Source organism: Panthera uncia, chromosome E1 (assembly GCF_023721935.1).
Source record: "Panthera uncia isolate 11264 chromosome E1, Puncia_PCG_1.0, whole genome shotgun sequence".
Taxonomy (NCBI): Eukaryota; Metazoa; Chordata; class Mammalia; order Carnivora; family Felidae; genus Panthera; species Panthera uncia.
The window spans coordinates 24,944,361-24,971,134 of record NC_064814.1 but is presented as its reverse complement, the minus strand read 5'-3'; the positions used below and the strand labels follow the sequence as shown (position 1 = coordinate 24,971,134).

Below are 26,774 nucleotides of genomic sequence, written 5' to 3'. Positions count from 1 at the left end.
GGTTTTCTCGAAGGTCCCCACCCCCACACGGAACAGGGCAGGTAAGGGCAACCAAATGGGCCAGCCTGGGAAATCTGGGGGCCTCCAGGACCCCTTGCTGGACTTTTTTTCAAGAGACTTAGCTGGGCAATTTCTGAGCCCTGACTTCCAGAGGGTGCCCCCCTCCCCTCAATTTAGCTAATTAGGCTTTGTATGGTCCTGTCCACCAAAAGACTCTGATCTTTCATGGGACCGACCCTGAGCAGGTGTGAAGGCTGGTGGGAGGGGGCATGAATGGACCTTGCTAGCCCCACCCTTCCCGGGGAGGGTCTAGAGAAAAACTCCTTTCTCCCAGGTATTTGTAGGTTGATGCAGTGGAACCGGCCAGGTGGAGATGGGTGTTGGGGAGGGAGGGAGGAAGGGAGCCGGATTGCCTCTTTATCAGTCACGAGCACCCCACATTCTAGACAAGGTCTAGATTCCAAAATAACCATCAAGACCCAAATGGGATTTTATTATTATACTGCCAAGTAACAAAACCAGATATCCTCCTCTGCCCCAACCATAGTATGTGAAGTGACTGAAGTGACCTCCCCAACCATCCAGGATGGCCTTGCCCCAGACTTGAGCCCAGGGGCCCTGTCCCACTAACAGCTCCCTTCACCTCACCACCCTTCCACATCCAAGGCCGAGTCTGGCCGCACATTTCTACAGGGTTTTGGCAACGGGGTTCTATTCAGGGCAGGGAGGCCAGGAAGTCCTGTCATCCTGGCCATGCTTCCTGGGCTCACCTCCCTTCCCCAGTGGCACCGAAAGCATGGAGGTGTTGGGCAGGCACCCTCATGATTCCTGGGCCTCAGGAGCCCCAGCCTTCTGAGATCCTGAGCTCCTGTTTGCAGGTCACCCCCATCCGCCCAGCCTCCACCTCCTATTTTCTGCTACACCCCATCCAGCCTTGGGGGCAGGAGGGCAGGTTCCAGTCCCCTCAGGTATGCCGGAAGCGTACGTCTTTGCCATGGGTGCTTGCGCCATGAGGCAGGCGGGGCCCACGGGCAGCCCGTCGGGAAATACCAGCTGGGTTGGAGGGAACAGCGAGGGGTGAGGGGTCCCCAGGGCCTGCAACAGAGAAAGGGCCGGGAGCAGGGGGTTAGGAATTCCTCCCACTCCCTCTCTGGTCATCCAGCGGCCTTGAACTCCTCAGGGGCACAAGCCCAAGAGACCAGTCCCATAGACGTTTCTGTGAGAGCCCGGTTTCCAACCGTGGACAGCCATAGGTACAGGGAAATCAACACGCCTCCTTCCTGGGCTGGCCAAGGGCTCCCCTTCCCCATTCCATCCCTCGCTGGTACTGACCCGTGCTCTGGCTTGGAGGGAGTTTGACCTTGGCCAAAGGCAGCGTGACCTTTCCCAGATGCCGGATACCAGGTGCTGGGTGTCCACACACGGGCACCCTGTGGTCCGAGATGCTCTCTGTGGGACGGGGCCCCAGGAGGTGTGTCTTGGGGCGGGAGAGCTGCGGTGGTTGGAGAACAGTGAGGTGAGTCGGGGCCGTATGGTGTATGCCCCCATGCCAGCCCGGGAGACAGAGGCATGGAGGGTGGCGCAGGGCTGGAGGTGCCCTGGGGCCTCTGGAGGAGTCCGGGCTCTCATCTACAATGAAGGGGCACAGACACCCCATGCCCTGTCTTTTGCCTCACCCCTTGCCCCGTGACCTCAAAGGACCGGGACCTCCGTTTCCTCTTCTTGGCCTCCAGGGACTCCTCCCGTCTCTTGCCCGGGCTTTTCTTCTGGCCACGCATCCAGGGCCCGGGGCCATCGCCGACAGGCCCGACTGCCTGGGATGGGGCCTCGCCTGTGCTGCTAGACAGGTTGTCCTCACTGGCAGCGTGCTGCAGCGTGGGGCTGGGTGGCCGCTTGCAGGCCAGAGGGCCCGGGGGCTGCGAATCGGCCTCACTCAGCGAGGGCAGAGACAGGCTGCTGCACTCCATCGCAGGTGCCAGCAGGTGGCGCCCCTCGGCGCCCAAAGCCCGTGAGCGCCGCCTGGCCGCCTTCACTGAGATGCACTTGGTGCCCGTCAGGATCTCCTTCTTCTCTGCAGCGGGAAAGGAGCACCCAACCTGGGGTCAGGATCACATATTCCTCCCCCTCCCTCACCTCCAACGCCCCTCCTCTGCCGAGACAGGAAATGAGTAGAGCCGGAAGGTCAGCTCTCCCACTTGCTTGCTGTTTAAGAAACCGGGGGGCAAGTTTCCAAGCCTTACTTTCATCTGTAAAGTGGGGATGGTGACATTAACCCCATAGGGTCGTTGTGAGGATTAACTGAGAAGATGGGCTTAGCCTGCAGTTAGAGGGTAGGGATTCCATCTATATTTGCTATTATAGTTATTATCGCGGGAGGGGGCGGGGGGGGGGGGGACATGATCCTAAGTGCCATGTACTCCCCGTTCTAACTTCTGATTGTGCTGTCAGCTCTCTGTGTGTCCTTGAGCCGGTGGATAATCCTCTCTGGGCATTGGTGCCTCTCTTTACAGAATGGGTAGCACCAAAGTTTCAATGGTGCCAGGCTCAGGCTGGCAGGGGGCACACCTTTGTAGGACAAGGGGATCTCTGATAGGTTCTCACTGCTGTCGGGGGAAGAGTTGATCCGGCTGCTCAGGCTGACCGGGCCATCCTCAGGGGGCACCTGCAGGTGAAGTGATTGAGAAGAGAAAGGCATTAAGACGCCCCACTCAGCAGAGACAGTGCGGCCTCGGTGGGGGGCGGGGGGAGGCAGTGATGGCCATTTTGGAAAGGCTCCATCCCAACCACTGGCGGTCTACCCTGTGCTCCCACCCCCCAGCAGAGGATCCCGGGGCCAGTGGTGCTCAGTGCTCACCTCCTGGGTCACCAGGCCGCCGATCTGGATGGGGGGTGGGGTGGGCACAGAGGAGCTCTTCACGTGCCAGGCCCGGGGACTGGCTTTGAACACGCGGTTGGCTTCACTGAGGTTGGCAGAGGCGGATGAGTGGCTCTTGGCCAGGCTCGTCCCATTGAGGTCCCACCCCCACCCCGAGGGGAGAGAGAACCCAGGAGTTCGGGCTCCAGATGGGTGCCTCCCCCTCCCTTTCGTTCCTGCTCCTTCTCCCCCAATTAGCTCTAGTCTGGGTTGGCATCCCTGGGCTACGGCTCAGCAGGTGGTGGCTCAGGCTGGCAGGACGGTCTGGACGTGGTCTCTGGCCTCACCTCTCCGTGCTGAGGGGCGGGAGGATGCTGTTCTGCGGGCGCTGGACCTCAGAGCTCAGCGTCTTCACACTCTCCGGGTCAGACTCCGGAGTCAGCGCGGTTCCTGCTGGGGCAATTCTGGACAAGGAGCTGTCCTGGGGAGGGAAGGTGGAGGCAGGGGAGGGCAGTCGGAAGACTTGGTCCTGGACCAGGTGACAGCACAGGGTGACAAGGGCACACAAGGTGACCAAGAGTTTGGGGAGAGCAGTGGGTTCGTGTTCTGGCTCACAAGGGATAAACGGTGGTCTTCTGGTCACTTCCAGGGGCACTGCCTGATGGCCTGGTCTCTTGGGAGGGCGTCTGGGGCCACTTGTGATACCTCAGATAGCCAGCCCTGACCCTCACACCCTGGGTAGGGACAAGTGCTAGAGAAGAATGCCCCGGGACGGGGGCCTGACTCAGGCTGGGCAAGGCTGGGGTTGGGGTAAGAAGGAAGGGGAGTGAACTCCCTGGGGTCCCGGCCAGCCTGGTCCCATTGGCACCCCAGCTACCTGCGGGCACTGCCCCTCCGCCAGCACCTGTGCTCGCGCGCATGCGCAGGCCTGCCCACGCGCCCACCTGCAGGGCCCTAGAGGCCACCCGGTCCATGATGGTGGCCCGCTCCAGGCTGCCCTCCTCCAGCTCCCGCAGGTACACTTCATATAGGTCCTCCAGGCGTTGCGGGACGGCCAGGTTGTAGTCTGCCGGGGGGGAGGAGCGGGGCTCAGCGCGTGCCCTCGGGTCCTCCGCGCGTCCGGGGCGTGGGGGGTGGGGGTGGGGACCTGGGTGGCTCGGGCGCGCGGAGCCCACCGTCGATGATCTGCCGCTGGCCTTGGATGATCTCGTCGCAGAGGCTGCGGTGCTGCTCCAGGCGGCGCACGGCCTCGCGGCGGTGGCGGAGCGCGCCGTCCCGGAGCAGCGCGTGCGACTGCATCTCCGTGTTCTCCACCTCCAGCTCGTGCACGCGACACAGCAGGCTGAGCACCTCGCGCTGCTCCTCGGAGCCGATGCGCCGCGGCAGCGTCTCCTCCAGGCGCCGGCCCCGCGCCCGCAGCTCGCGGCAGCGCTGCTCCAGCGCCAGCTAGGGGCGGGGGGGGGGAGGGGGGGGTCGGCGCCAGGCGGCCGGGCCCGCGAGCCGCCGCTGCCCCCACGCTGAGCCCGTCGGCGCCCCTCCAAACTCCCGAGCTCCCCCCTGGGCCGAAGCTCCATTCTGAGGCCAACCCTCGAAGCCGCGTCTTGGGCCTGGCGACCAGGGGCTGGTCCTAAATGGCCCCTCCGCGCCCACGTCCTTGCCACCCTGACCGCGGCCTGCGCCTGGGGCCAGCCCCATGGATATCTGCCCCAACCCCGGCCCGTCCGATGCCCTCGGGGCTCACGGCACCGCCCCGCCCCCTCTCCCTCTTCCCCCCCCCCCCTGCCCCGCCCCCTCTCCCTCTTCCCCCCCCCCCCCTGCCCCGCCCCCAGCCCCAGACACCTTCTGCTTCCGCAGCTTCTTCTGCTCGCCCACCAGGGCAGCAATGCTCTCCCGGGCCGAGGCCACTTCCGGGGGCTCCAGGGTGTCTGGCTGGTCATCGCCCGTGTCTGAGTCCTTCTCGCTGTCGTCCTTGGTGTAGGATTCCTTCCGCTGCTCCTCCCGCCATTTGAGCGCCCTGCGTGACTTCTCGTGCTCCCAGCTGCCGCAGCCGCCACCCCCGGAAACGGGGGAGTCAGACCACGGGAGGGCGTGGGGGGGACAGCCCGCAGCCGCAGCCCCCTCTGTCCCAGGCCCCGGCGGGGACCTGGACGGCGCCCGGGCAGGCGGTGCTCACCCGGCAATGGTGAGCAGGTGGCGGGAGGTGTCGATCTGGACCTCCATGGCGTGGTTCTCCAGCTCCAGCAGCTGCCTCCGAACGTCCATCTGCTCCTGGAAGGCGCTGATGAGCTGCTCCCGCAACTGTCCCATCTCGGCCTGCTCGCCCTGCTCACTGTGAAGTTGGACCTCGGCTGCCCAGAGGATGGGATGGGGGGGGGGGGGCAGAGGAAGTGAGTGGAGGAGGCAGGGTCAGGTGGGGAAGTCTGGGCCTGGGTCGCCACCCCCCCCCCCCATCCCTTTCTTCCCAAACCATTTCCTGTCCCACCACCTCCTCCCAAAACACCTCCTAGATGGCTGCCTCCTCCCTCACCCCACCCCCACATCGAGGCTTCAGGCTGTGACCCAAAGGTGATTCTCAGCTCCTCTGTGTGAACCGGGCTTCAGCTCGTCCTTCCAGAACCTTCATGTCAACTATAAAAAGGTGCCCCTTAGACACTTTACTGCCATCTGTTGGACAGCCATCAGAGCCAACACACAAATCTACAGAGGATGGTGCTCGGTCCAGTGATGCCGGGCGCCGCCTCACAGACCTACGCTGTAGCCCCAGAGTGGTGCCCCCCGCAGCTAAATGCTCACACATCTGTCACTTGTGTGATCTCACCCAGTCTTAATTACTGTCAAGTCTCCGAAACGGAGATGAGGATTCCACCTGACAGTTGCAGGACGGAAGGCTCAGAGCAGTTGAGTGAGTAGCCCAAGGCGCCCAGCCGGAAAATGCCCGAGTCTGGATTTGAACCCAGCATCGCCTGACCCCCGCCCCCCTTCCCCTCCCCGAGGGCTGCCTGAGCTGGGCTCCCAGCACACACCTTGGATGTGGCGGATGTCACCCCGCTCCGGCCGGCCCCGGGCCTGGCCCCGCCCACCCTGCTCATCGATCTTGCACTTGAGCCTCTGGATCTCGCCCCGCAGGTCCGCGATGATGCTGGTGTACTGGGCGATGTGGTAGGAGACGTTGAGCAGATTCTGTTTCACCTGCAGAAAGCGCGGAACAGGGCAGAGCGGGTACAGTCACCCCAGACACTGGGGCCTGCCTGCAGGGTCTTCCTTTCTCTTCTTTCCCTAGTCTTCCTGGATGATGATAATGGCCCCAACCTTGCTTCCAGCCCCCCAACCTATCCCACCCCCTGCCTCTGCCAGACCCGTGCTCCTAAAATGCTGCTTCTGCTCATCCACCTTCACTGGCTCCCTACTGCTCCGGAGAAATGCTCTGGCTCCTTCACTGGGGCCCTCCGCTATCTCGATTTTTTTTTTTTAAAGCACTGTTCCATGAATGTTCTGCTCTGGTTGAGGAACTGTCCTACTGTCCCCACCACTACCACAGACACCGTTTCCTTCCTGCCCTTGACACCTCTCCTCTTACTGCTGCTGGCCCTTCTGGACTGTCCTCCTCATCCTTCAGAGTCCCACTCTCAGTCCCCAAAGTGCCCCACTGAGTTCTGCCAGCTCACCCCCACCTCCCTGTTCCCTAGTGGCCTCAGCAGGTACTGTTGTCTTAGTAATATTCTGAATTATCAGTGAGCTTTTTCAAGGACATGCCTCCTCCTCCCATTAAGTTCCTTGAGGATTGGAACAAAACCGAAAGCCCCTGGACAGTAGCTGACAAAGTGCGGGGTCGGGGGGAGCGTTCGCTAAGTTCTAGCTCTCAGGCGGCGAACATTCCCACCCTTCCACCCATGCGGGTAGAGAGAGACTTCCAGGACGCCTGGAGGGGGCTCAGTCGGTTGAGCATCTGACTCTTGATTTCGGCTCAGGTCATGATCTCGTGGTTCATGAGTTCGAGCCCTGAATCAGGCTCTGCGCTAACAGCTCAGAGTCTCGGGTTCTCTTTCCCTCTCTCTCTGCCCCTCCCCCCACTCGCGCTCTCTCAAAATAAGTAAAGTTTATACATGTTAAAAAAAGACACTTCCTATAGCAGGTGGTGGGGATTCTAATGCATTTGCCTGAGGGTGACTCCGAAACCAGGCAGGGCCACTTCTAGTCTCAGTGCCCAGCTGGGGAGTCACTTAACTTCCTTCAGCCTCATTTCCCTAAACCACGAGATGGGAGCATAGTAAATCTGGCTTCACTTGAGCAACAAATGAGGTGACGTGTGAAAGCGCTCAGATCGGCTGCCTCTCCTGGCCTGTTAGGTTACGGGCTTTGAAAATGTAAACGTCTGAACGGGCATCTGAAGACGAAAATGGAGATGGAAGGGGATAGGGGCAGGGGGCACATGACCTTGAACAAGGAGAAGGGGGCCCTCAGGAGCGGTGCGCTTTCCGGCAGGCACGCAGGTGTTGAGGGTGTGGGGAAGGGCGTGGGGTGACATTGGACTAGGAAAGGAGGCCAGTGTCACGGTGGCTGGTGCCAGAGAATGGGGTGGGGTGGCAGGAATCCCTCCAGGCAGGGCCCTCACCCTGGTCTTGATGTTCTTGGCCCGGCCAGCATAGGTCAGGGTGTTCCGGGACTCCTCAAAGGCGCTGCTCGCGGGACTGATGTGGGCGATCATCACGGTGCGGCTGTTCCCGCCCAGGGAATCCTGGATGGCAGGGAGGGCGGGCTGCTGTCAGCCGGGGACCACCTCCCTGGGACCCTGTTCCCGCCGGGCTGTCCACGATGCCCTCCACGAGGTGTGCTCTCCTTCGCTCTGTCACACACACACTCACAGATGCTCGCACTCACCCACAGGTGCTGGTGTTGGGCCTCACATGGTCTCCCCTGGGTCCAGATGTTTCCCGCCCCCCTGCTGTCTCTCCTCCCCACTTCCAGATTCTTCTCCACATTCCCATTTGTAGATTTCAAGTATCTGATCCAGGTCAGGGCCTCCCGGCTTTCCCTTTCCCTCCCCTCATGAGGAAAGGCAGCGAGAAGTGCCTCCCCCTTCCCATCACCTCTGGCCTTTCAAGGGGCCCCCCGGCCCCCCATTTCTGACTGCTGATGGCACTGTTGTTTCAGCTGGAGTGCGAGACAGGGGATGGGGACCCCTGTATGAAGGCTGAATGTGGCCTGTGGCCACCCCCTCCCTCCCTTGCTCTGTGTGAACAGCCCTGGGGAGGGGCGGGGGGAGTAGGGAGAAAGCTGAGGCTCAATTGTGTCACCATCCCCACCTCCCGGTGGCCTGTGGGCACAGTAATGGGGGCGGGCTGACATGGGGCTTGGCTAACGCCGCCGCAGTTGCGATATTAGGCCACAGACTCTGTCTGGATCCTCCTTCCAGCCTGTATTATCCTGGGCCCTTCGGAAGGTTACTTAACCCCTCTGTGCCTCAGTTTCCTCATCTGCAAATGGAAATAGTATTTCCCCAATGACGAGGTTGCTTCAAGAAGAAAGAAGCCAGTGGAATGAAGCACCGAACACGGCCCAGCCAGGGATGGGCCCCCAAATAGCAGACACCTGAACCCCCCAACCCAGGCAGCTCTTGGCTCCCTCAGGCCTGCAGCCCGGTGCGGGGGGGGGGGGGTGTCCAGTGCATGGCTTTTCCCTCCCCGTTGCCCACTCTTTGGTTAGGGTCACCAGGGAAAATACACAACAGACACCTGGTTAAATCTGAATTTCAGATAAACGATGAACGATTTTTTTTTTTTAGTACAAGTATATCCCAAACGCTGCATGGGATGTACTTCTTTCTACTAACACAAATTTCATCGTTTGTCTGAAATTCCAGTGTCGCTGGGCGTCTTGTATTTTTAGTTGCTGAATCGGGCAGCCCTGCTCTGGGGGCCCAGTGCCCAGGCCGGGCCGCAGCTGGTACCTTCAGGAGCCGCGTGAGCTTGCTGTCGCGGTAGTTGATGTACTTGTTACTGTTCTTGTCGCTCAGCGCGTTGATGCAGTTGCCCAGGGCCAGCAGGGAGCGGTTGATGTGGGCCCCCCTCCTTCATGCGCTGCCCACGGTTCTGTGTCTGGGGTGGGGGGCGGTGAGCAAGTGGGCAGAACCGGGGCCCTTGTAGGGCAGGGGGAGGGGCTTCACCTGCGCCCTGGGTGGTCTTGGGCCACAAGCCCCTCCCCCCCCACCCCCACCAGGGGCCTGGAATGTGGAGGTGCCCCAGGGCCTGGTCTCTTCAGGGTTCAAGAAGGTGAGAGAACCGGAAGGCCTCAGGGGAGAGTGACAGACTGGAAGCTTCAGGGGAGGGCCGAGAGCCTGGCTCTTTGTCCTCCCCCAAAGACTGGCCCCATGTCACCAAGGAAGACGTGGAGGGAGGCTGACAGCTGGCAAGACCACAGGCACGTGGCTCTAGAGGGTGCCCTGGGCTTCGGGGGTGGGGTGGGGGTGGGGGTAGGAGGAGGTGTGTGTATGTGTGGGGGGGTCGTCCCCCTCCTGTCCCTGGGCCTGCAGGGACACTGTCAATGCTGAAGAAGCCCTGCTCAAAGCTGCCCGGCCCCCCAAAGCTGGCGCACCTCCTCTCCCTGGCTGCTCCCCTCCTCTGGGTCCCTCCAGGAAGCCCTCAGGCCTTCCTGGCAGAGAGGGGTGTGTTTCTTGAACCGCCACCCCCCCCCCCCCCCCCCGTTTCAACCCAATTCCACAAGTTCAAACATGAAACCCTCTGAATTCTCCCCGGCCTGATATCCTGTCCCTTGCATCTGCTAGCAGTGACATCACCTGGCCTCATCACTTGGGTGACCATGAAACCTCCCGGTTTGCCTGAAGGAGGGGGGCCTGGCCTACCTACTGGGTACTGGGTGCTGTCGGGCCGAGGCCGCAGTGCCAGGCTGGCAGGGTGAGGATGGGTGTTCTGAGAAAGGGTAATGGACCCTCCTCTCTCCCCAGCGTGGTCGGCAGGGCCCCCTGAGTCCGGGGATGTGTGTCTCCCCTGCCCCAGCTCCTTATGTGGACTCGCTCATTCCCAGCGCCCCTCCTCCTGGGCAGCTGGTCTCCTTGCCTGGGGAAACCCTCCTCATCCCAGGATTTTTCCCACAAATAGCCAGGATACCCCACCCCCACCCCTTCCCCTCGTGCACCTCGGTGACATTCCTCAGTCCCTTACCGAGGGGGAGCCCTCACGCCTACCCTCCCTAGATGGCTTCCCCAACCTGATCTCCTGGGAAGCCAGGAGCTCAGCATCCCTGCCCTCCCCCCAGGTCCCCCCAAACATTCTCCCCAATCCTGGGGGAGCTGACCTCACCTGGGAGGCACGCTCAGAGCCAGCCAGGTCAATCATGAACAGGCGGCCCTGCCGCACCTCCTGCAGGACATTTTTGACCCGGCTGCGCTGGCGCACGGCCACCTGGAGCACGGCGTGGGAGCGGGAGGACGTCTGGTTGGCCGCCGTGGGCTCCTGGGTCCTCTGCCGGTTCCCCTTCATCAGCAGCTGCATGATCTGCGTGGAGAGGTGGGAAGGACGCCACTCCTGGGGATCTGGGAAGGACGTCCTTCCTCTTAGAGGTTGCAAAGGGGCCCAGGGTGGGGATGCGAAGGGGCCCAGGGCGCCCCTGGGTGGGCGGGCTGGGAGGCTGCTTATCTGGTTAGTCCCCAGGGGCAGCGCAGCCAGGAAGGGCATGAAGTCAGGGGCAAGCGCCCCCTGCTTGCGCAGTCATACAGGATTCTCTGCGTCTGTCCTGACCCCGGCCCCAGCTGAGCCGGTGGAGCCCTGGCTGCAGTCCCCCGTCCCCTCCTGCCCACATGGGTGAATGTCCCTCTCCACTGCCCCAAGGGTTGCATGAGACTCGCCTCTTTGGCATTGATGGTGGAGACCTCAGTGATTCCAGCCACCTGGATCACCCCTTTGGAGTCCTCCCTCAGCTCTAGGTACCCCAGGGCGGGGTTCAGCAGGTCCCGGATCATCTCATTGTAGATCTGATGTGTGTATGTGGGGGGGAGAGGGGTGTTAATGGAGACCAATGGCAGGTGGTCCAGGCAAGGACCAGGTTCCCCATCCCTCCTGAGCAAGAAAGGGAGAGGAGCTCGCACATTCTTAGCCCCAGCCTGGGAGCCCCAGGCTCCTTTCAGGGAAACTGGTTAAGGAGAAAGACCCCTGGGGCGCCTGGGTGGCTCAGTCAGTTGAGCATCTGACTCCTGATTTCGGCTCAGATCATGATCTCCCGGCTCTGAGTTGGAGCCCCGCGTCAGGCTCTGCGCTGAGTGTGGAGCCTGCTTGGGATTCTCTCTTTCTCTCCCTCTCCCTCTCTCCCTCTCTGCCCCTCCCCTGCTTATGCTCACTCTCTCTCTCTCAAAATAAATAAATACATATATTTTTTTTTTTTTTTCATTTTTTATTTATTTTTGGGACAGAGAGAGACCGAGCATGAACGGGGGAGGGGCAGAGAGAGAGGGAGACACAGAATCGGAAACAGGCTCCAGGCTCCGAGCCATCAGCCCAGAGCCTGACGCGGGGCTCGAACTCACGGACCGCGAGATCGTGACCTGGCTGAAGTCGGACGCTTAACCGACTGCGCCACCCAGGCGCCCCTACATATATTTTTTTAATAAAGGAGAAAGACCCCTTCCTTTCTATGGGGTGGGGATAAGGGAACTTCAGCGTCCACAGGGAAACATCCGGCTGCCAGAACCTCAGATAGAGAAACCCTCAGAAACAAGTGGGATCCCCTGTGCAGGTGGGCTGGGCACCGGGCAGAAGATGGGGACCTGACCGATGGCCAGCCCTGCCTGTTGCTAGGCAACCCTTATGCTACTTCTCCCTGCAACCTCCCCTCCCCCCCCCCAAGTGCATCTTGCTGGCTGAGTCAACACCATGCCCCTGGAGCAGTGGCTGGGAGCAACCACTGCCCTTCCTGAGCTGTCACCCAGGAGATTATCAGCTCCTGGAGGGAGCCAGGGTGGCCCGGAGCCAGGTGGAGTGCAGCCCACTGGCTCTTCTGGCCTCTGCATGCTCCCACCACTGCTGTCCCATCGGTGCCTGGCAGTCGCACTCCCGCGGGGTGGGCACGGGAGGGGCCGTGGCCGGGTAACCCAGGCCAGTGGGCTCAAGCCTGTCCAGGTACTCGGGTCTTACCTGTACCCACGCACACAGGGTTCCTGGAGGTGGCCTGGCAGGGCAGATACCGCTTTAAGGCAGGGGCCCTTGCTGATGGCGAGGTGCTGAGGTGTGGCATTGTCTGGGAGGGTGGCTGAGGTCTTTGCTCAGGGACAAGGCTACTTTGGATTGTGGCAAAAGGGGCAGGGCTTGGCTTTAAAGCTCTAGGATCCTGAGTTTGACTCCCTGCTCCCTCACTTACTGTGTGATGTTGGCCTGGTTGTGTAACCTCTCTGAACCTCGGGGTTTTGGCAAAATGGGGCCAACGGAATGCGTGTGGCTGCCCTACGGGCCTCTCGCTGAAGCTGGGGTCAGGGGAGGGCTCACCTCCAGGTAGGACATGGACACCTCATATTCCATGTCATTGCTGGTCTCCTCAATGGCACGGAAGAGGTCATTGAGGGTCCGAACGTAGATGCCAGGCTCACGGTCCGTGCCCAGCATAGTGTAGGTTTTCCCACAGCCTGGGGCAGAACAAGGTGGTGGTTAAACTGGTTGGGGGCCGGAAGCACGGCTCAGCCGGACCAGGGCTCTCCCTGCCACACCTGAGTCTGTCCCCAAGGCCGGACCCCGCAAATGGCCAGGGAGGTGGGGGGGGTTGGCGAGGAGGATGGCATTCTCGGCGGGGGATGGGGCCTCTGCGGCCAGAGGGCCCTGCGGGCATTTGGATCAAGCCACATCCTTGACTCCTGCTTCAGCTGAGGCCAGGGGGTCAGAAGGGGCATACGGTCCTGTCCCAGGGTCTCGCCTCACCTGTGGGGCCATAAGCAAAGACAGTGGCGTTGTAGCCTGAGATGACGCCTTCGATGAGGCTCTTGGTGGTGGCCTGATACACCATCTCCTGCAGGGAAGAGGAGATTGTCAGGGGCCTGGTGTACAGGCAGGACAGAGCACACACACCCACAGGCATGTCCTGGCCCGGGGCAGGAGCAGGTTCTGTTTCTGGGGCTCTCAGCCTGAGAAGTAGGGGTGGGGAGTGAGGGGTGGGTGTCTCTGCTTTCACCAGCCTGAAACAGAGCTCAGGACACCTGAGACACCTGCCCCCACTGCTGGCTCCTGGCCCCCCCGCCCCAAGGACGCATTACATCTGCTCCTGGGAGCATCCCCCAGATGGACAAGAAGAGGGGTATCTGGGAGGGTGTCGGCTTCCTCGAGACTCTCCTCCCGGCGCCAGATGGGCTCCAAGCACCTTCCTCCAGCTCCTGGGGGCGGGGCCAGCCTGGGGGTGTGCCGTGTGGGTGCCTGCAGAGGGTGGCGTCCGTGCACTGACTCAGGTATGTCTATGCGTTGAGGCTGGGCACAAGCCACGAAGGCGCACACACATTTGCACCCACAGGGACGCGGTACCATGGAGGCCAGGGAGCAAGTGGTGGAGGGAGGGCTGAGGGTCCACGGCCGGGTTGCCTGAGGGCTCCCTCCCGGGTGGGGCAAAGGTTGGAGAGGGGCTCCTGCATGTCCCTAGGCCCAGGCCCTCCCTCACCTGGGTGGCGGTGAAGTCAAAGGCCACGTCAAACAGGTAGGACTTCTCCCGGGAACGGTGTGCTCGAAGGATATCATCGGGGTCCTCCATTGGGTCCATGAGAACCACCATCTGCAAAGGTCCCCGAGGGGGCTCTGGCAGTCACCCGGGAGCCCCAGGCCCACACCAGTGGCAACACTGACCTCAGCTCTCCTCGCCCAGCACACGGGCTGAGCAGTGGGAGGGGTCCTGCTGGAGGTCCTGGAGCTGCGCAGCCCCAGGCTCCTGAGCCCCAGGCTCAGCCCCTCGGGTGTCCGATCTGGGCACTGGGCTCTGGATGCCCAAAGGGGAAGCCTCCCTAACAACTGACAATGTGTCAAAGGAGCTGATGGCGTCATGGTGCCCCAAGCCAGCCAGGCCCCAGACCTGGGTGCCCCAGGCCCCTCTACCAGAGAAGTAGGACCAGTAACAATGGCTTGCATTTGCTGTACATTTATTCTGGGTCAGGACCTACTTTATACCCTTTAGGTGCAGGGACTTGCTTAACCCCCCACTCCAAGGCCAGGCGGTAAGGCCCATAATTATTCCCACTCTACAGATGAGGAAACCGAGGCCCAGAGGAGTAACTTGTCCAAGCTCAGCTACCAGAAGCAGGAGGGGGAACCCTGGACTCAAAACCCGGGATCTGGGTTCAAAGCCTGCAGCCCCTTCACTGCCGCTGCGTGGTACCTGAGACCCTGCCTGCCTCACCCCTCTGCGCCCTGCCCCCAGCCAGTGGGGAGACCCAGGGGTGGAGCACAGGGCCGCTGGCTGCTGGGTGACAGGGGTGAGGGAAGTGGGCTAGGCTTGAGGACTGCCCACTTGTGTCAGAGAGGGGGATGTGGGGTGACTTATCAATGGTGCCTGCAGCCTTGACCCTGAGCTGGGGGTGGATGGGAGGGACCCAGGGTTGGAGGCGAGGACGAAGGTCCAGGTTGGCCATTCCGGGCTCCCTCCCTGCAGGGTAGGGGCATCTGTGCTCGGTGTGTGGGGGAAGGTGGGGTGGCTGGGGGATACACAAGGGACCTCACCAGATTCTTCCTCTGCTCCAAGGATGATCAAGGGGCCCATTTTCCAGAACAATCTCCAAGCCCACTCCGCACCCAGCTCCACTCTGCCCCTCCCTCGGCCCAAGTGTCCTGGGTGTGCTAAGCCTGGTCCCCGAGTCTGAGGACAGGTGCAGAGGAAGAAAACTGGGTCTTGGCCAGAGGCTCTTGGCCTAGGGTAGGAGCGGGAAGAGACAGTTCCCAGACTCACAGAAATGCCAGAAGACATTCAAAGATGCGTGGGAGGGCTGGAGTCGGGGGTGGATTTAGGACGAGGCAGGGCAAGGTCTGGATGCCCATCCTACGTCTTGTTAGCAGCATGGCCTTGTGTGAACACTTTAACCCGCCTGGGCCTCGGTCACCTCCTCCACCAGATGGGACAGGTATATCACCTGCCTGCAGGACTGTGAAGAGCCCAGGCGATATGTGTATGGCGGGTATGGGCACAGCACCAGACATAGACTAAGTGCTCAAGGGTCTTCATTCAAGGGGATGTGAGGAGGGACAGCGTGGGTGACGCAGGTAATGGGCCACCCCACCCTCACCATGGAGGGGGCCACCAGGGTGCCACCGACTCTGCACCTGCCTGAGTCCCCCCAGGAGCGGAGCCTCCAGATCAGGTCCCTGTCCCCCGCCCCGGCCGCTCCATCGAGGTGCCCCCTGCAAGGCGACTCTGTGTCGGGGAGCGCCTCGGCTTGGGAAGGGCATCCAGGGGAAAACGAGTCTCAGCTGCGCTCCAGGGCCGGACTGTGGTTATAGCCAGCATGACGGTCCCATGGCAACTTTTACTTGCAGGGGGAGGGCAGGTGGTAATGAGGGACGGCGTGGGCGCCTTTACACCCAGCCCCTCCTCCCGGTACGTAGTAACAGCGGCTCACCTCCACTGAGCCCTCTCCCATGAATTCATAATTATTGTTCCCAGATGGGGACATTGAGGCCCAAAGTCGCGTAGCTAAGGAACGGTGGGGCCCTGGTGGTCTGTGCTCCTGGGCACCTTTGTGAACCTGCTCTGACACACGCCATCTGCTCGTCCGGGGGCCGTGCCGGGTGGGATGTGGCAGTGGGAGGGCTTCTCCCCACCAGTGAGGCCCCAGCACCCCCACTGCGCACATCAGCCCTACCTAACCAGACTCTGGAGATGAGATGCTCACCGAGGAGGTAAACTGAGGCCTAACACAGGACAAGGCACTGAGGAGGACTGGCTGTCCTAGGACCATCCCAGGTTGTACAGTGACTGCATTCCCTTCCTGGGTCAGCAGGAGAGCCAGGGCCACCGCCAGCCCTGAAAAGGGCTGGAGAACAGACAAGGTGGGGGGTGGGGGGCAGGGACAGAGGCTGGAACAGCTCCAGACAGGCTGGGCGGGGGCTTAGTGCGGGGTAGGAATGGGGTCGCTGACTTGGCCCCCTCATAGCTTGCCAAAGCCGAGGTGGGCACAGCAAGCTGAGTGCGGGGTGCCTGGGCCTGCGCTGTTACTGGGGTGCCCACCTGTCCCCAGCCACCCCCTCGGGGCTTCAGCCCGAATGCCCTATCAGCCTCCTCCAGGATCCAGTTCCTGTGTGAGGCCCTAAAGCCAGCAGCATGAGCCCTGATCAAGTTGCAGATCCAAATGAAGATAAAGCTGCCTCTGAGCCCCCTGGACGGGTCCCAGGGGGATGCGACAGGAACCTGAAGGAGGTCTCCCCCCTCGGGTGCCAGCCCTCCTGCTGATGCGGGTAGGGCCGGCTGCCTGAGGGGCGCCCCCCCCCCCCCCCCCCCCCCGGGGGCCCCCCCCCCCGCCGGTGGCGGCCGGGCCCGCCCCCTGGGGGGCCCCCCCCCCCCCGCCCCCACAGCGGGCTGCACGCACCGAGGCTTATCGCCCACCCATCACCTTCAAACAATCTCCGGGCACCACAAGTTCACGGCACCCTGGACATTTGGTTCCTTTGATATCCAGGCTCCTGAATCAGTACATTGTCAGCACAGCTGCCGTGACCCCTCTTAAAGAGGCCTTTGTCTGGGTCTCCATCTGCCCGGGCCCCGGCCCACGCCCCACGCTCCCGAGCATCGCCCCCTATCCCTCTCCACTCTGGCACACAATGGAGCCCTTGTGCCCCTCGGCCAGGTGAGCTGAGCCATGGGGAGGGCTGGGGACGGGCCCTCGTGACTGCCGCCCCAGAGAGCAGCACGGGGAGTGCAGGTCAAGGGAAGCTTCTATGTACCAGGCAGTAAACTGGGGAGAGAGAAAGTGACATGTGGTTTCCCCATGTCTGACTTTACAGGAGGCAGTCGGAGCACAAGGAGGGGCACTGATCCAGCCTTACCACTACCGGAAGGCTTCCTGGAAGAGGTGGTACCAGAATCGAGTTTTAAAGGACGAGCAGGCGGGGCGCCTGAGTGGCTCAGTCTGTTAAGCGTCAGGCTCTCGGTTTCAGCTCAGGTCATGATTTCCTGGTTCGTTAGTTCCAGCCCCACGTTGGGCTCTGCGCTGACAGGGCAGAGCCTGCTTGGGATTCTCTCTCTCTGCCCCTCCCCCATTCACTCTCTCTGTCTCTCTCAAAATAAATCAATAAACTTAAAAAAAAGAGAGAAGGGACGAGTAGGAGTTGGCAGAGAGATGGGAGGTGAGGCGAACATTCTAGAGAAAAGCGTGAACAAGGCTATATGGGGTGAGAGGCGAGCTGTGGGTAGTGGTTCCCAGCTCAGAAGCCCTGGGGGTGGGGGGTTCTTGTGAGAACTGCAGGGTTGGGAAGAGAGCTCAAGAATTTCCCTCCTGTCTTCACCTCCTGGAATCTCCAGAGCACAGGCCCGAGATGGCCACAAGGCGAGCCATCTGGGCCCCCTCCGTGAGCACATGCTGTCTGTCCCCGGCTGTGAGAGGCCCCTGTGCGGCCTCCAACGTGCCCCCTAAATGTCATCCTGGTCGGCACCCAGCATCCGCCCAAGGAATGTTTGCTGAATAAAGCTGCCTTTCCGAGGACCCCCGTGTGTTCCAGGCTCAGTGCCGAGCGCCTTGCACACATTTTCTCAGACACTCCCGTGATCCTTTTGTCGTAACGAGGAATCAGATAGGTGAGGTGCCAAAGCTGCACCTGACAAGGACAGAGCTGGTTTGACGGAGAGCTGCTGGGTCCCAGAATCCAGGGTCCCAACCACCAGGCCGCCTAGCGCTGCCTCCCGGGGAATGGGCTGGCCAGAAGCAGCCTGGCTGAGCGAATGCCCGCCTCGTACGGGTTGAACTGTGTCCTCCCCAAATTCAAATGCTGAAGTCCTAACTCCCCCGAGACTCCGATTGTGGCTTTATTTGGAAATAGGCTCATTGCAGATGTCATTGGTTCAGATGAGGTCCCTCTGGAGTAGGGTGGGCCCGTGTCCTGAAAAGGGGAGGTTTGGACACAGACACACATGGAAACAGATGACGTGAAGAGACACAGGGACAAGACGGCCATCTGCAAGCCGGGGAGAGAGGCCTGGACGGATCCCTCCCTCGGGGCCTCAGAAGGAGTCAACCCCTTGGACTTCTGGCCTCCAGGGCTGTGGAAAGATCCATTTCTGTGGTTAAATTCTCCCGGTCTGGGGAACTTCATTACAGCAGCCTTGAGAACCATAGACCAGCCAACCGGGCTCACCTGGTGCAGGCGGGGGGGGTGGGGGGGGTGGGGGGGGTGGTGCGGGTTTCTGGAACCCACTTGGGACCTCGGCCAACCCCTCCCGCGGCCCCAAAGTGGCGGGCTCGGCATGGGCACTCCCCTTCATAATCCCCGGGTCATAAATGTTCACACCTACGGCACGCTGGGCACCTGCCTCTGGGAGGCGTCAACGGGGACATTGATCATACAGTGCACATGGGGGCCTCCCAATGCTGGGGGGAGGCAGGAGGCCAAGCCAGGAGTGGGGGAAGTGGCCTGGGGGAAGTTCCCCCACTAACTCATCAGAGGCCCCCACTGCCTCCCTCCCAGACCTGCTCTTAAGTCAGTGCAGATTTTGACCTTTCCATTGTCCCAGACTGTGAGCCCAGAAACCCAAGATCCATGGGGATGTAGGGGGCCTCAGGCTGGGCGGAGCGTTGTCTAATCTGTAAACTATGTCCCATGAAGAACCAGGCTCCTCCCCAGCATCTCCTAGGTGAGAAATACCTCGAACAAAGCATAACAGAAATTCCTCCTGCTACAAACCACTAAGCTGCTCAGATCAGCTTTGCAGTTTTATTTTTTATTTTATTACTATTATTATTTTTTTTGAGAGAGAGAGAGAAGTGGGGCTTACCCGAAGTGGGGCTCAAGTTTACTTAATGCGGGACTCGAACTCACGAACCCTGAAATCATGTCCTGAGCCGAAGTCAGATGCTTAACCAACTGAGCCCCGCAGGCGCCCAGCTTTGCAGTTTTAACTGGCTCCTTTCTGGCCTTTAAATGGCGCACCCCAGACCAGAGCTCCCCAGTCTCGGCACTATTGACACTCTCGGCTGGATCGCGATGACAGGACCTGTCCTGTGCCCTGCAGGCTGCTTAGCAGTATCACTGGCCATTAGATGCCAGTAACATGATCTTTTCCCGGTTGTGACATTGCCAGATTGTCCCCTGGAGGGCAAAATCGCCCCCAGTTGAAAACCTCTGACCTAGACCATTCCTTCTCAAGCCTCCAAGGCTGGCAATGAAGATCTCCAAGGGAAGGGGTGCCACAAATCGGGTTTAGGGGCGACCCTGCTGTGTGACATTGAGGAAGCTACATCACCTCTCTGGGCCTCAAGTTCCTCCTAGTTGGAAGTCGGGGAGGGCCAACAGGGCCATTGCCTTGAAAGAGGAAACCATACCAATAACTGCCAGCTTCTTCGGGAAGGCCCAGCAGAGAAGCAGAATCTGGGAAGGCCCCCAGATCCCGGCGTGCAGCCCCTTTATTCTAGGGGCACAAACAAGGCAGAGCAAAACAGAAGACTGATGCCAGGTGGGTATCACCCCTGTCAGGCTGTTTCTGGATTTGTGTTTGCTTTTCCTTTAAGAAGGAGGATTTGTTGCTGGTCATACTTCTAGTAGTAAATGTACCATCCTGTGAGGGCCCAAGAAGGGAGACTTTGCTCCCAAGAAGGGTGTCCCCTTCAGGCTAGACAGAAAAGACCGGAAAGGAGCCTGTGGAGCTCAGAAATCCACCAAGGCTCAGCTGGCTGCTTAGGCCAGGCCGCCACCTGCCTACGGGACTCTGGGGGCCCTGAGGGCAAGGATGAAGGGAACCATGACCCACAGGGCGCAGATAGGGCTGCACCTCTCACGGGTCTGCAAACACCCTCAGCAGAGTCCCTCAGGGGCCGTGCGGGAGGTGGACTCCCAGGCATGCCCCCGGTTCGCTGAAGAAGCCTCTCTGGGGAAATGGGGCCCACGTCTCTGCCTTTTGAACTAGCACACCTGCCTGGCACCCACACAGCCGCTAAGTGTGGGCACCCTTACGTGAGGGCAGCCTTGTCCCCATTCGCCAAGAGGTGGGAAACGACCCAAACGCCCATCAACTGATGAGGGGCCAACAAAATGTGCCGCATCTATCCCATGGACGAGGACTCGGCCACAGAAACGAAGGAGGTGCCGACGCCTGCTGCCGTGGGGACCACCCTTGAAAACACGATGCTCAGCGACAGAAGCCAGACGCGAAGGACCACAGAGTACAAGATTCCATGTATACGAAACGTCCAGAACAGGCGGATCCATAGAGACGGAAAGTAGATTGGTGGTTGGCTGGGGCAGGGAGGGGGTGGAAAGATGGGCGGGGAGATGGCTTGGCACGGGGCGGGGTGGGGGGGTTGGGGAACCCTCAGACCCCCTCCCAGTCACCCCCCACCAGGCTCAGCTCTTTGGGGCAACGGGGCCGAGAAGCATCTGGAAGGTGTGTGTGTAGGGAAGTGGGCGGAAGGCCAGCTGCCCCCACAGCACTCGGTGGCCCTTGGCACCTGTCACCCTGTACTTTCTCCTGCACAGCAGCTGTGTGTGTGGCCGGGGCTCTCCCTTACTCCATCTCCTACAAGCATCTCAACAGCTCTGAGGCGGGGTGGGGCAGGTTCTTAATTCCCTGTCTTCTGATGAGGACCGAGGCCCCCCCGCCAGGACCTGAGGGCCCCGGGCGTGGCCCCTCAGATGGGACCCCAGGAGCACCGGGGTGACATGGGGCTTGGAGCAGATAAAGGCTAATTATGGGATTACACATATTGTCAGGTGACTTAAATCCTGTAGGTAAACAGCCTGGAAGTGCTGGGAGGAGGGTCAGCGGGCTTCGGGCTTGGTTGGGGATGGGGAGTGGGAGGGAGGAGGTGGAGCTTCCACCCTTCCCCCCCCCCCCCGCCCCCTGCAGCCTCTCAGCCTGCACCTGCTCTCCGTCTGTGTTCATCCATAGCATCCCCGAGGGGTCTGGTGTCAGGGTCCAGTCCCACCCCCGTGCTACTAGGAGACCAAGCTCCTCCAAAAAGCCTTCCAGGAACACATATGTGGGGAGGTGACCATCTGGGGACCCCTGGGCTGAGACTCTGTCTGGCACCGGAGGCAGGGACGCAGGAAGTGGGCCAGGTGTCACCTCTAGGCTGGAAACCATCCTGCATTTCAGCCCTTACACAGACTAACATGTGTTAAACCCCTACTGTGTGCCAGGCACTGGGGAAGCCCCGTGCGTCCATCAGCCCACAAAATCCTTCAAAGGTGTTACAATTTGGGTCCTGGATTAAAAAGGGGGCCTTAAGACCACAAGCCTGCCAGGGTACCCAGACCGTCCCCTTTACAAATCTACACCCTCAGCCTAGCTTCCCCAGAATCCGGGCACACGGGCCTCTGATCCCCAAGGACACTTTGCCTGTGGGAGGGTCCCCTTTGCAGATTCTTGTTGCTATAACTTCCCGCGTCTCCAGGAGGACAATGCCTAGCTCTAAGGGAGGCTGTCCTCGGACCCCTCACAGTGGCCCAAGCCCATGGGTGACAGAGTTCTCGGACCACCTCTCCCAACTCAGGACCTCCCTGCTGCACGGCCTCCCTGCTGAGGCTCAGGAGGCTGGGCCCTCAACAGTGACCTCTGGGCTCCCCACCCCCAAGCCTGTGACCGCACCAGCAGGGGAAAAGCCGCCCACCTGACACAGAGAAAAGGCAGAGCCGGGAACCCCAGGCCAGAGGAAGCTGAACTGGGGAGCCCTTCTGTGGGGCCAGGCCACACAGGTCATGACGGCCACAAGCAGGGGAGCGACGGAAAGCAGTGGGTACAGGGAGACTCTGCATCCCAACTACACATCTGCTTTCGAGGAGGCAGGACACTGGGAGGCCGCCTGGACCCGCATGCATCTTTGCTCCCCGCCATGGTGGCCTGGGGGCGCTCCCAAAGTCACCCCACTGGCCCGCCAGGCTTCAGAACTCAGGAGGAATGGACAGCGCTAAACCCACCCGCTGGCCCATCAATGAAGCCGCTGGAGCTGCGTCCCCGAGCGTCCCTCGGGGCCTGGCAGACAGACCGTGGGGGTCACTGGACAGGGACAAAGGTCTGGAGATGGGAGACAGGTCAGAGTAGGAGGCAAGGGAAGAGGGCTGTCCGTTTTGTGTCTTGGACCCCGTGGCTTCACCTCCTACTTGCGAGGGCCTTCTCTGTCAGCGGAGGGATGGCTGGGTTTTAGGATGTCCCCGGCCTGCCGATTGCTGTGGCTACACCCAAACCGCAGGCCAGGCGAGCCACCTTTGAACCCAGTGCGGGTAGAAGGAACTCGAGGCCAGAGGCCCGGCGCTCTCCCTGCAGGACCCAGTGTCTACGTGGACAGCCCCGAGCCCACGCCACTCAGACGACCCTCCCTACATCTGTAAGCTGACAAAGGGGCAGCCCTGTTAGGATGGCCCAGGCCCAGAACCTTCTCAGAGACGCGGTTTGGCCAGATGGGGCCGGACCCTCCCTCTCCACTTGCAGGGACAGAAGGGAGCCAGTGTTTGCCGTGTGTGGGCACACAATGGGCTGTTCCCTAGACCAGAGCCTTTCCATCAGCAACAGTTAATATCTGTCAGCCTCCACTCCGGCCAGGAGCCAGGAGCGGCAGAGAAAGAGAGCCATCATTGTCCCAGCCCCGAGGACCTGATATTCTTGGGGACAAGTTGGACAAACAGGGAGTGGCCCCTGCCTGGAAGGAGGCTTCTGGCTCATCAGGATGGCCCCTCTCACTCGGCCGGTCTGATAGCTCTGGGGAATTGTCAGTTGCTGATCGATGATGTTAGCTTACAGCTATTAAGCCCCTACTGTGTGCCCCTACCAGGCACCTGGGAAGCACTGAGCGTACTTGAACCCACAACGACCCTCTGGAGAGGACATCATGGTTGCTGCCCCCCACTTACAGATGAGACAACTGAGGCTTCTAGAAGCAACCCGCCCAAAGGCCACACAGTCGGCAAACGGCAGAGCCTACTCAGCATGACTGTTGGGTGTATTCATCCTACTCCCGCGGGGCCTCCCCAGACGGATGGGGTCCTTCCAGTCACCCCTTGCTGTGCCCATCAGAGCTGAAGGAAGAGGCTGGAGCGGGTGCCTGTCCCCAGGGGAGCCCAGAGGCCCTACGGTCTGCCTCCAGCTCACTTCTCATGGCCCTCGGGCTTCCCGAGCCCTCCCCTGCCTCCCCAAACAGACATCCTGGGCCATGGTCTAAGAGAGTGTGGTCTGGCCCCTGCCACATCCTCTGCCTCACCTCACACCTCTCGGCCCTCTCTCTCCTGCTTGAGCCACACGGGCTTCTCCTGCTACCCGAGGGCATCACAATCCCTCCCACCACGGGGCCTTTGCACAGGCAAGGCCCTCTGATTGAAATGTCTCCCTTCATGCACAACCTAAGTTCCCTTCTCCACCTCAAGCACCGTCTCCTACAGGAGCTCTCCCCGACCCCTGTGCTGGGTCAAGTCCCCCTCACAGCACTATGCGTTTCCTCGAAGCCCCTGTTGGGGTTAATTCTTTGATTTTGTCTCCCTGTACAGGACTGTAAAGTAACGGAGCGAGGGCAGGGTTTCCAGCTCTGAGCACTGCCCCCATGTGTTGTGGGTACATGATAAATATTTACTGCCTCCTGTGCAGACGACGTGGGGCCTGCCCCGCTCACCTCATCACAATAACATGAGGACCAGGAGAACAAGCAGGCATCCAAGGACTTAGCAAAACATGAACCAGAGGTAGGCTTTAGCCCTAGACCATGTAAACATGTGCTCTGTGGGTGGCAGGCATGTCGAGGTGGGGAAGTCATGTCATGGGCACATGGAAAAGTGTGTGAAAATTTTATGGCCGGACTGAGGAGTTCAGGGCCCATCCAGGCTAGGGAAGCTCTCAGCTGCATTTGGGTCAATCTGAAAAGGCTTCTTGGAAGAAGAACCCTGGTTTGCTTGACGATGTCATCCAGGAACAACTGAGAGTTCAGTGGATGGGGGAAGGATGATGCCTCAAGCCACGCGGACCCTTCCTCCCCCGCCTCCCCTCCGGTGAGCAGGTACCTGTCCCGCCAGGTATCAGCAGACCCCTGCCCTGCCCTGCCCTGCCCTGCAGCTCCTGGCCACAGCCCCCGGTACCTGCTCATCCACTTTATGGGCGATGAGGGTGGCTCCTTCCTCCAGCTCTGCCACGCTGATGGGCCGGACCCGGAGCGCCACCTAGAAGGGAAGGCCAGACCCCTGAGATTAGATGGAGGAAGCTGGCTGGACAGACAGAAAGATGAGAGGACACCAGGATTCCCCTGGGCGAGCCCCCTGGGTTCTCCTCTGTGTAGGCATCCCAGGCCTCCTTGGTCTTAAGGAAAACTCGGGGGTTCAAGGCCACCACCTGCATGGAGGGGAGAAGGACCACAGCATGCAGGTTGCATTTGAGTCTGCGAATTTCCCCGGGGAGCCCGGGCCTCAGGGAGAGCCCCAGGGGAGACAGCAGTCTGCTTCTCCAGCCTGCATCAGTCCCACGCCCAAATTAGGCACCTGCAGCTCCCCAAGGCTTTGAACTTGGAGCCTCGGCACTGGAGCAGCCCGTCTGTGCGTCTGTGAATGATGCACCGCAGCTAAAGGCACAGGGCTGGCTGGTGGGCAGGTTGGGGCTGGGCCCAGGGAACTTCACCGTGACATCCCGACAACCGCGGCCACATTCCCACTGAGCACAGCGCAGTGAGAGTGAGAGAGCACAGGGCACCGAGAGAGCACAGCCAGGGAGAGACGATGGGTCTTCATCCTGTGCATGGGTCTCCCCCAAAGTACAAGGGGGTGCATTTCTTCTGACCAAGGGGAAATGCCTGCTGAATGCGTACATATTGCTAATAAGACCCTCCGAGGGACCTCTGCTGTCTGTCAGATCATCTCTACCGGCCCCCTCAGCCTCTGTGGGGAGGGGGGAAGCAGGAGGCTCTCCATCGCTGCCCTGGGGGCACGTCACCTGTGTGGGCCAAGGCAGCCATTTTCAAAGAGACACATTCTAAACCGCCAGAGAGAATATTCCAGAGCCTGGGGCTTTCTTGGGGCTGGGGTCCAGCTCCTCTTTGGAGCCACAAGCTCACTCTGCAGAGGCGTGGTGTCTGGGGGTGACATTATCCTCCGGTTCCATAACCACCCACCTGCTGGCGACGAAAGTCTCCCTTCCCAGGCCTCAGAAGTTAGGGGATGGGGAGAGAGGCGGGAGGGGCGGTGGCCTTGGGGTCACTGAGCCTCCCCCTCATCGTGTCAACACGGCATCGTTGATAACCAGGGGTCTGTCTTCAGTCCTTACCTGACCCCCAGACGCCTGCTCTTCATCTGCCCCAGACCCCAGGGCTCTGGGAAGAGGGCTGGCTGCTTCCCGCACTTCTAGGAAATACTGGACGGTATCTGTGTGACAAGCCAGTGACCTGCCACTCTCAACCCCGTGCCAGCTCCTCGGGTATGTGGGGGCTCTTTGTCTACCTGTGACTCCCAATTCCTTTAAACTCCCAAACCCACGAGGCCAGGGGACAGCTCTGGTTCCCGAGGAAACCCCCACTTTCCCTTCTCTGGGCAGCTGGATTCAAGACCTGACTTTTCTAGATCAGAGAGCAGTGTTGCCCCAGAGACATAGGCACAAGCTTTGGGGATGGGGTGGGTCCCCTGGCGGGACGGTGTAAAGGGAGAGTGGGGTTGAAGCCAGGCTGACTTTTCAGGCCCCGGCGGGATGGCCACGGTGCCTTCCTTCTGCCGTCCAGGACTTGGGGAAAGTTGCCCTGGACAGTCCCATCCCTTGTCCTCAGTGTCCTCTTAGTGGTGGTGAGGGTACAGGTGGTGACGCCGAGTCAGGGTCTGGGTGTCGGGGGCGAGGAGGAGGAGGGTGTCGGGGTCTCACCATGAGTTGCTGGTCCTTGGAGTCCCTGCTGTCCTTCATGCTTGCGGCGGGTGGAGGGGCTCAGGCCGCGACAGCGGGCATGGCCGAGCCGCACCCCCACCGCCGCCGGGTCCCTCGCAGGCTCCCTGCGCCGCTGCCGCTGCCGCTGCCGCTGCCGCTGCCGCTGCCTGACAACCCTAAACCAACAACGCGCCCGCGGCCAAGGGCGCTGACCGGGAGGCGGGGCAAGGGGAGGGCCTCTGCGCCCCCGCCCCTTCCGCGCTGCTGGCGAGAGCTGGCCGCCTCCGCCGGGGAGGCGCCCGAGCCTGCGCCGCTTTCCGCGGGGACTGCCCGCCCGTGCGTCCCTCCAGCCCCTGCAGGGCGGCCCTGCGTCCTCCCGGCGCCGCCGCGTCCATTTGGTAGCCCCTCGGCTCCTCCTGCGGTCCCCGGCTCGCGCCCAGGGCCCCTCTCCCGCCGCCTCCAGGGGGCGCCCGGCGGGCTCCCGCTGGCAGCCGCGCACATCCGTGGCCTGCCTGCCTCTGCCGCCGGTGTCTGTCTGTCTGGGCGTCTCGGGGCGGCGGCTGGCTGCCTGGTGTTTCCAAGGGCACAGCGTGCATCGTGGCTGCGGCTGGGGTCTCTGGCGCCTTGTCCTCACCCGCTGTCCAAAGGCAGAGGGGGTGCAGAGTTGTCTCTCCGCCCGGGCTGCCCGCCCAAGTGGTGCAGGGGAGCACCTGTATACGACTCTGGATGTTTCACGTTAGAGCCCGCCTCCGTGTACCCCACTAGCAACCAAGGCCTTGGGGGCAAACCAGAATCCAGGTCAAGACAGTCGCGTCTGTGTGCCCCTCTGACTCCCGGCCCGCGGAAAGAGCTGCAATCCTGGCCAAGAAAGCATAAGGGGGACGCTGCTGTCTCCACTGTTGGTGAACAATTTACAGGCCGGGAGGAGCAC

General features: G+C 61.1%; 1 protein-coding gene across 1 annotated transcript; it reads right to left on the bottom strand.

Moving 5' to 3' along the window:
- Positions 1 to 466: 466 nt before the first annotated feature.
- Positions 467 to 25,987, bottom strand: KIF19 (kinesin family member 19). The gene is given in 21 exon segments (XM_049637714.1): positions 467 to 1,095; positions 1,333 to 1,492; positions 1,677 to 2,071; positions 2,566 to 2,662; positions 2,855 to 2,960; positions 3,202 to 3,335; positions 3,799 to 3,920; positions 4,030 to 4,300; positions 4,694 to 4,892; positions 5,028 to 5,202; positions 5,878 to 6,043; positions 7,467 to 7,589; positions 8,802 to 8,918; positions 8,920 to 8,949; positions 10,171 to 10,365; positions 10,716 to 10,841; positions 12,346 to 12,482; positions 12,772 to 12,859; positions 13,499 to 13,609; positions 24,085 to 24,165; positions 25,844 to 25,987. Coding segments are annotated over 21 exon segments (3,003 nt in total). The 5' UTR covers positions 25,883 to 25,987; the 3' UTR covers positions 467 to 964.
- Positions 25,988 to 26,774: the final 787 nt, after the last annotated feature.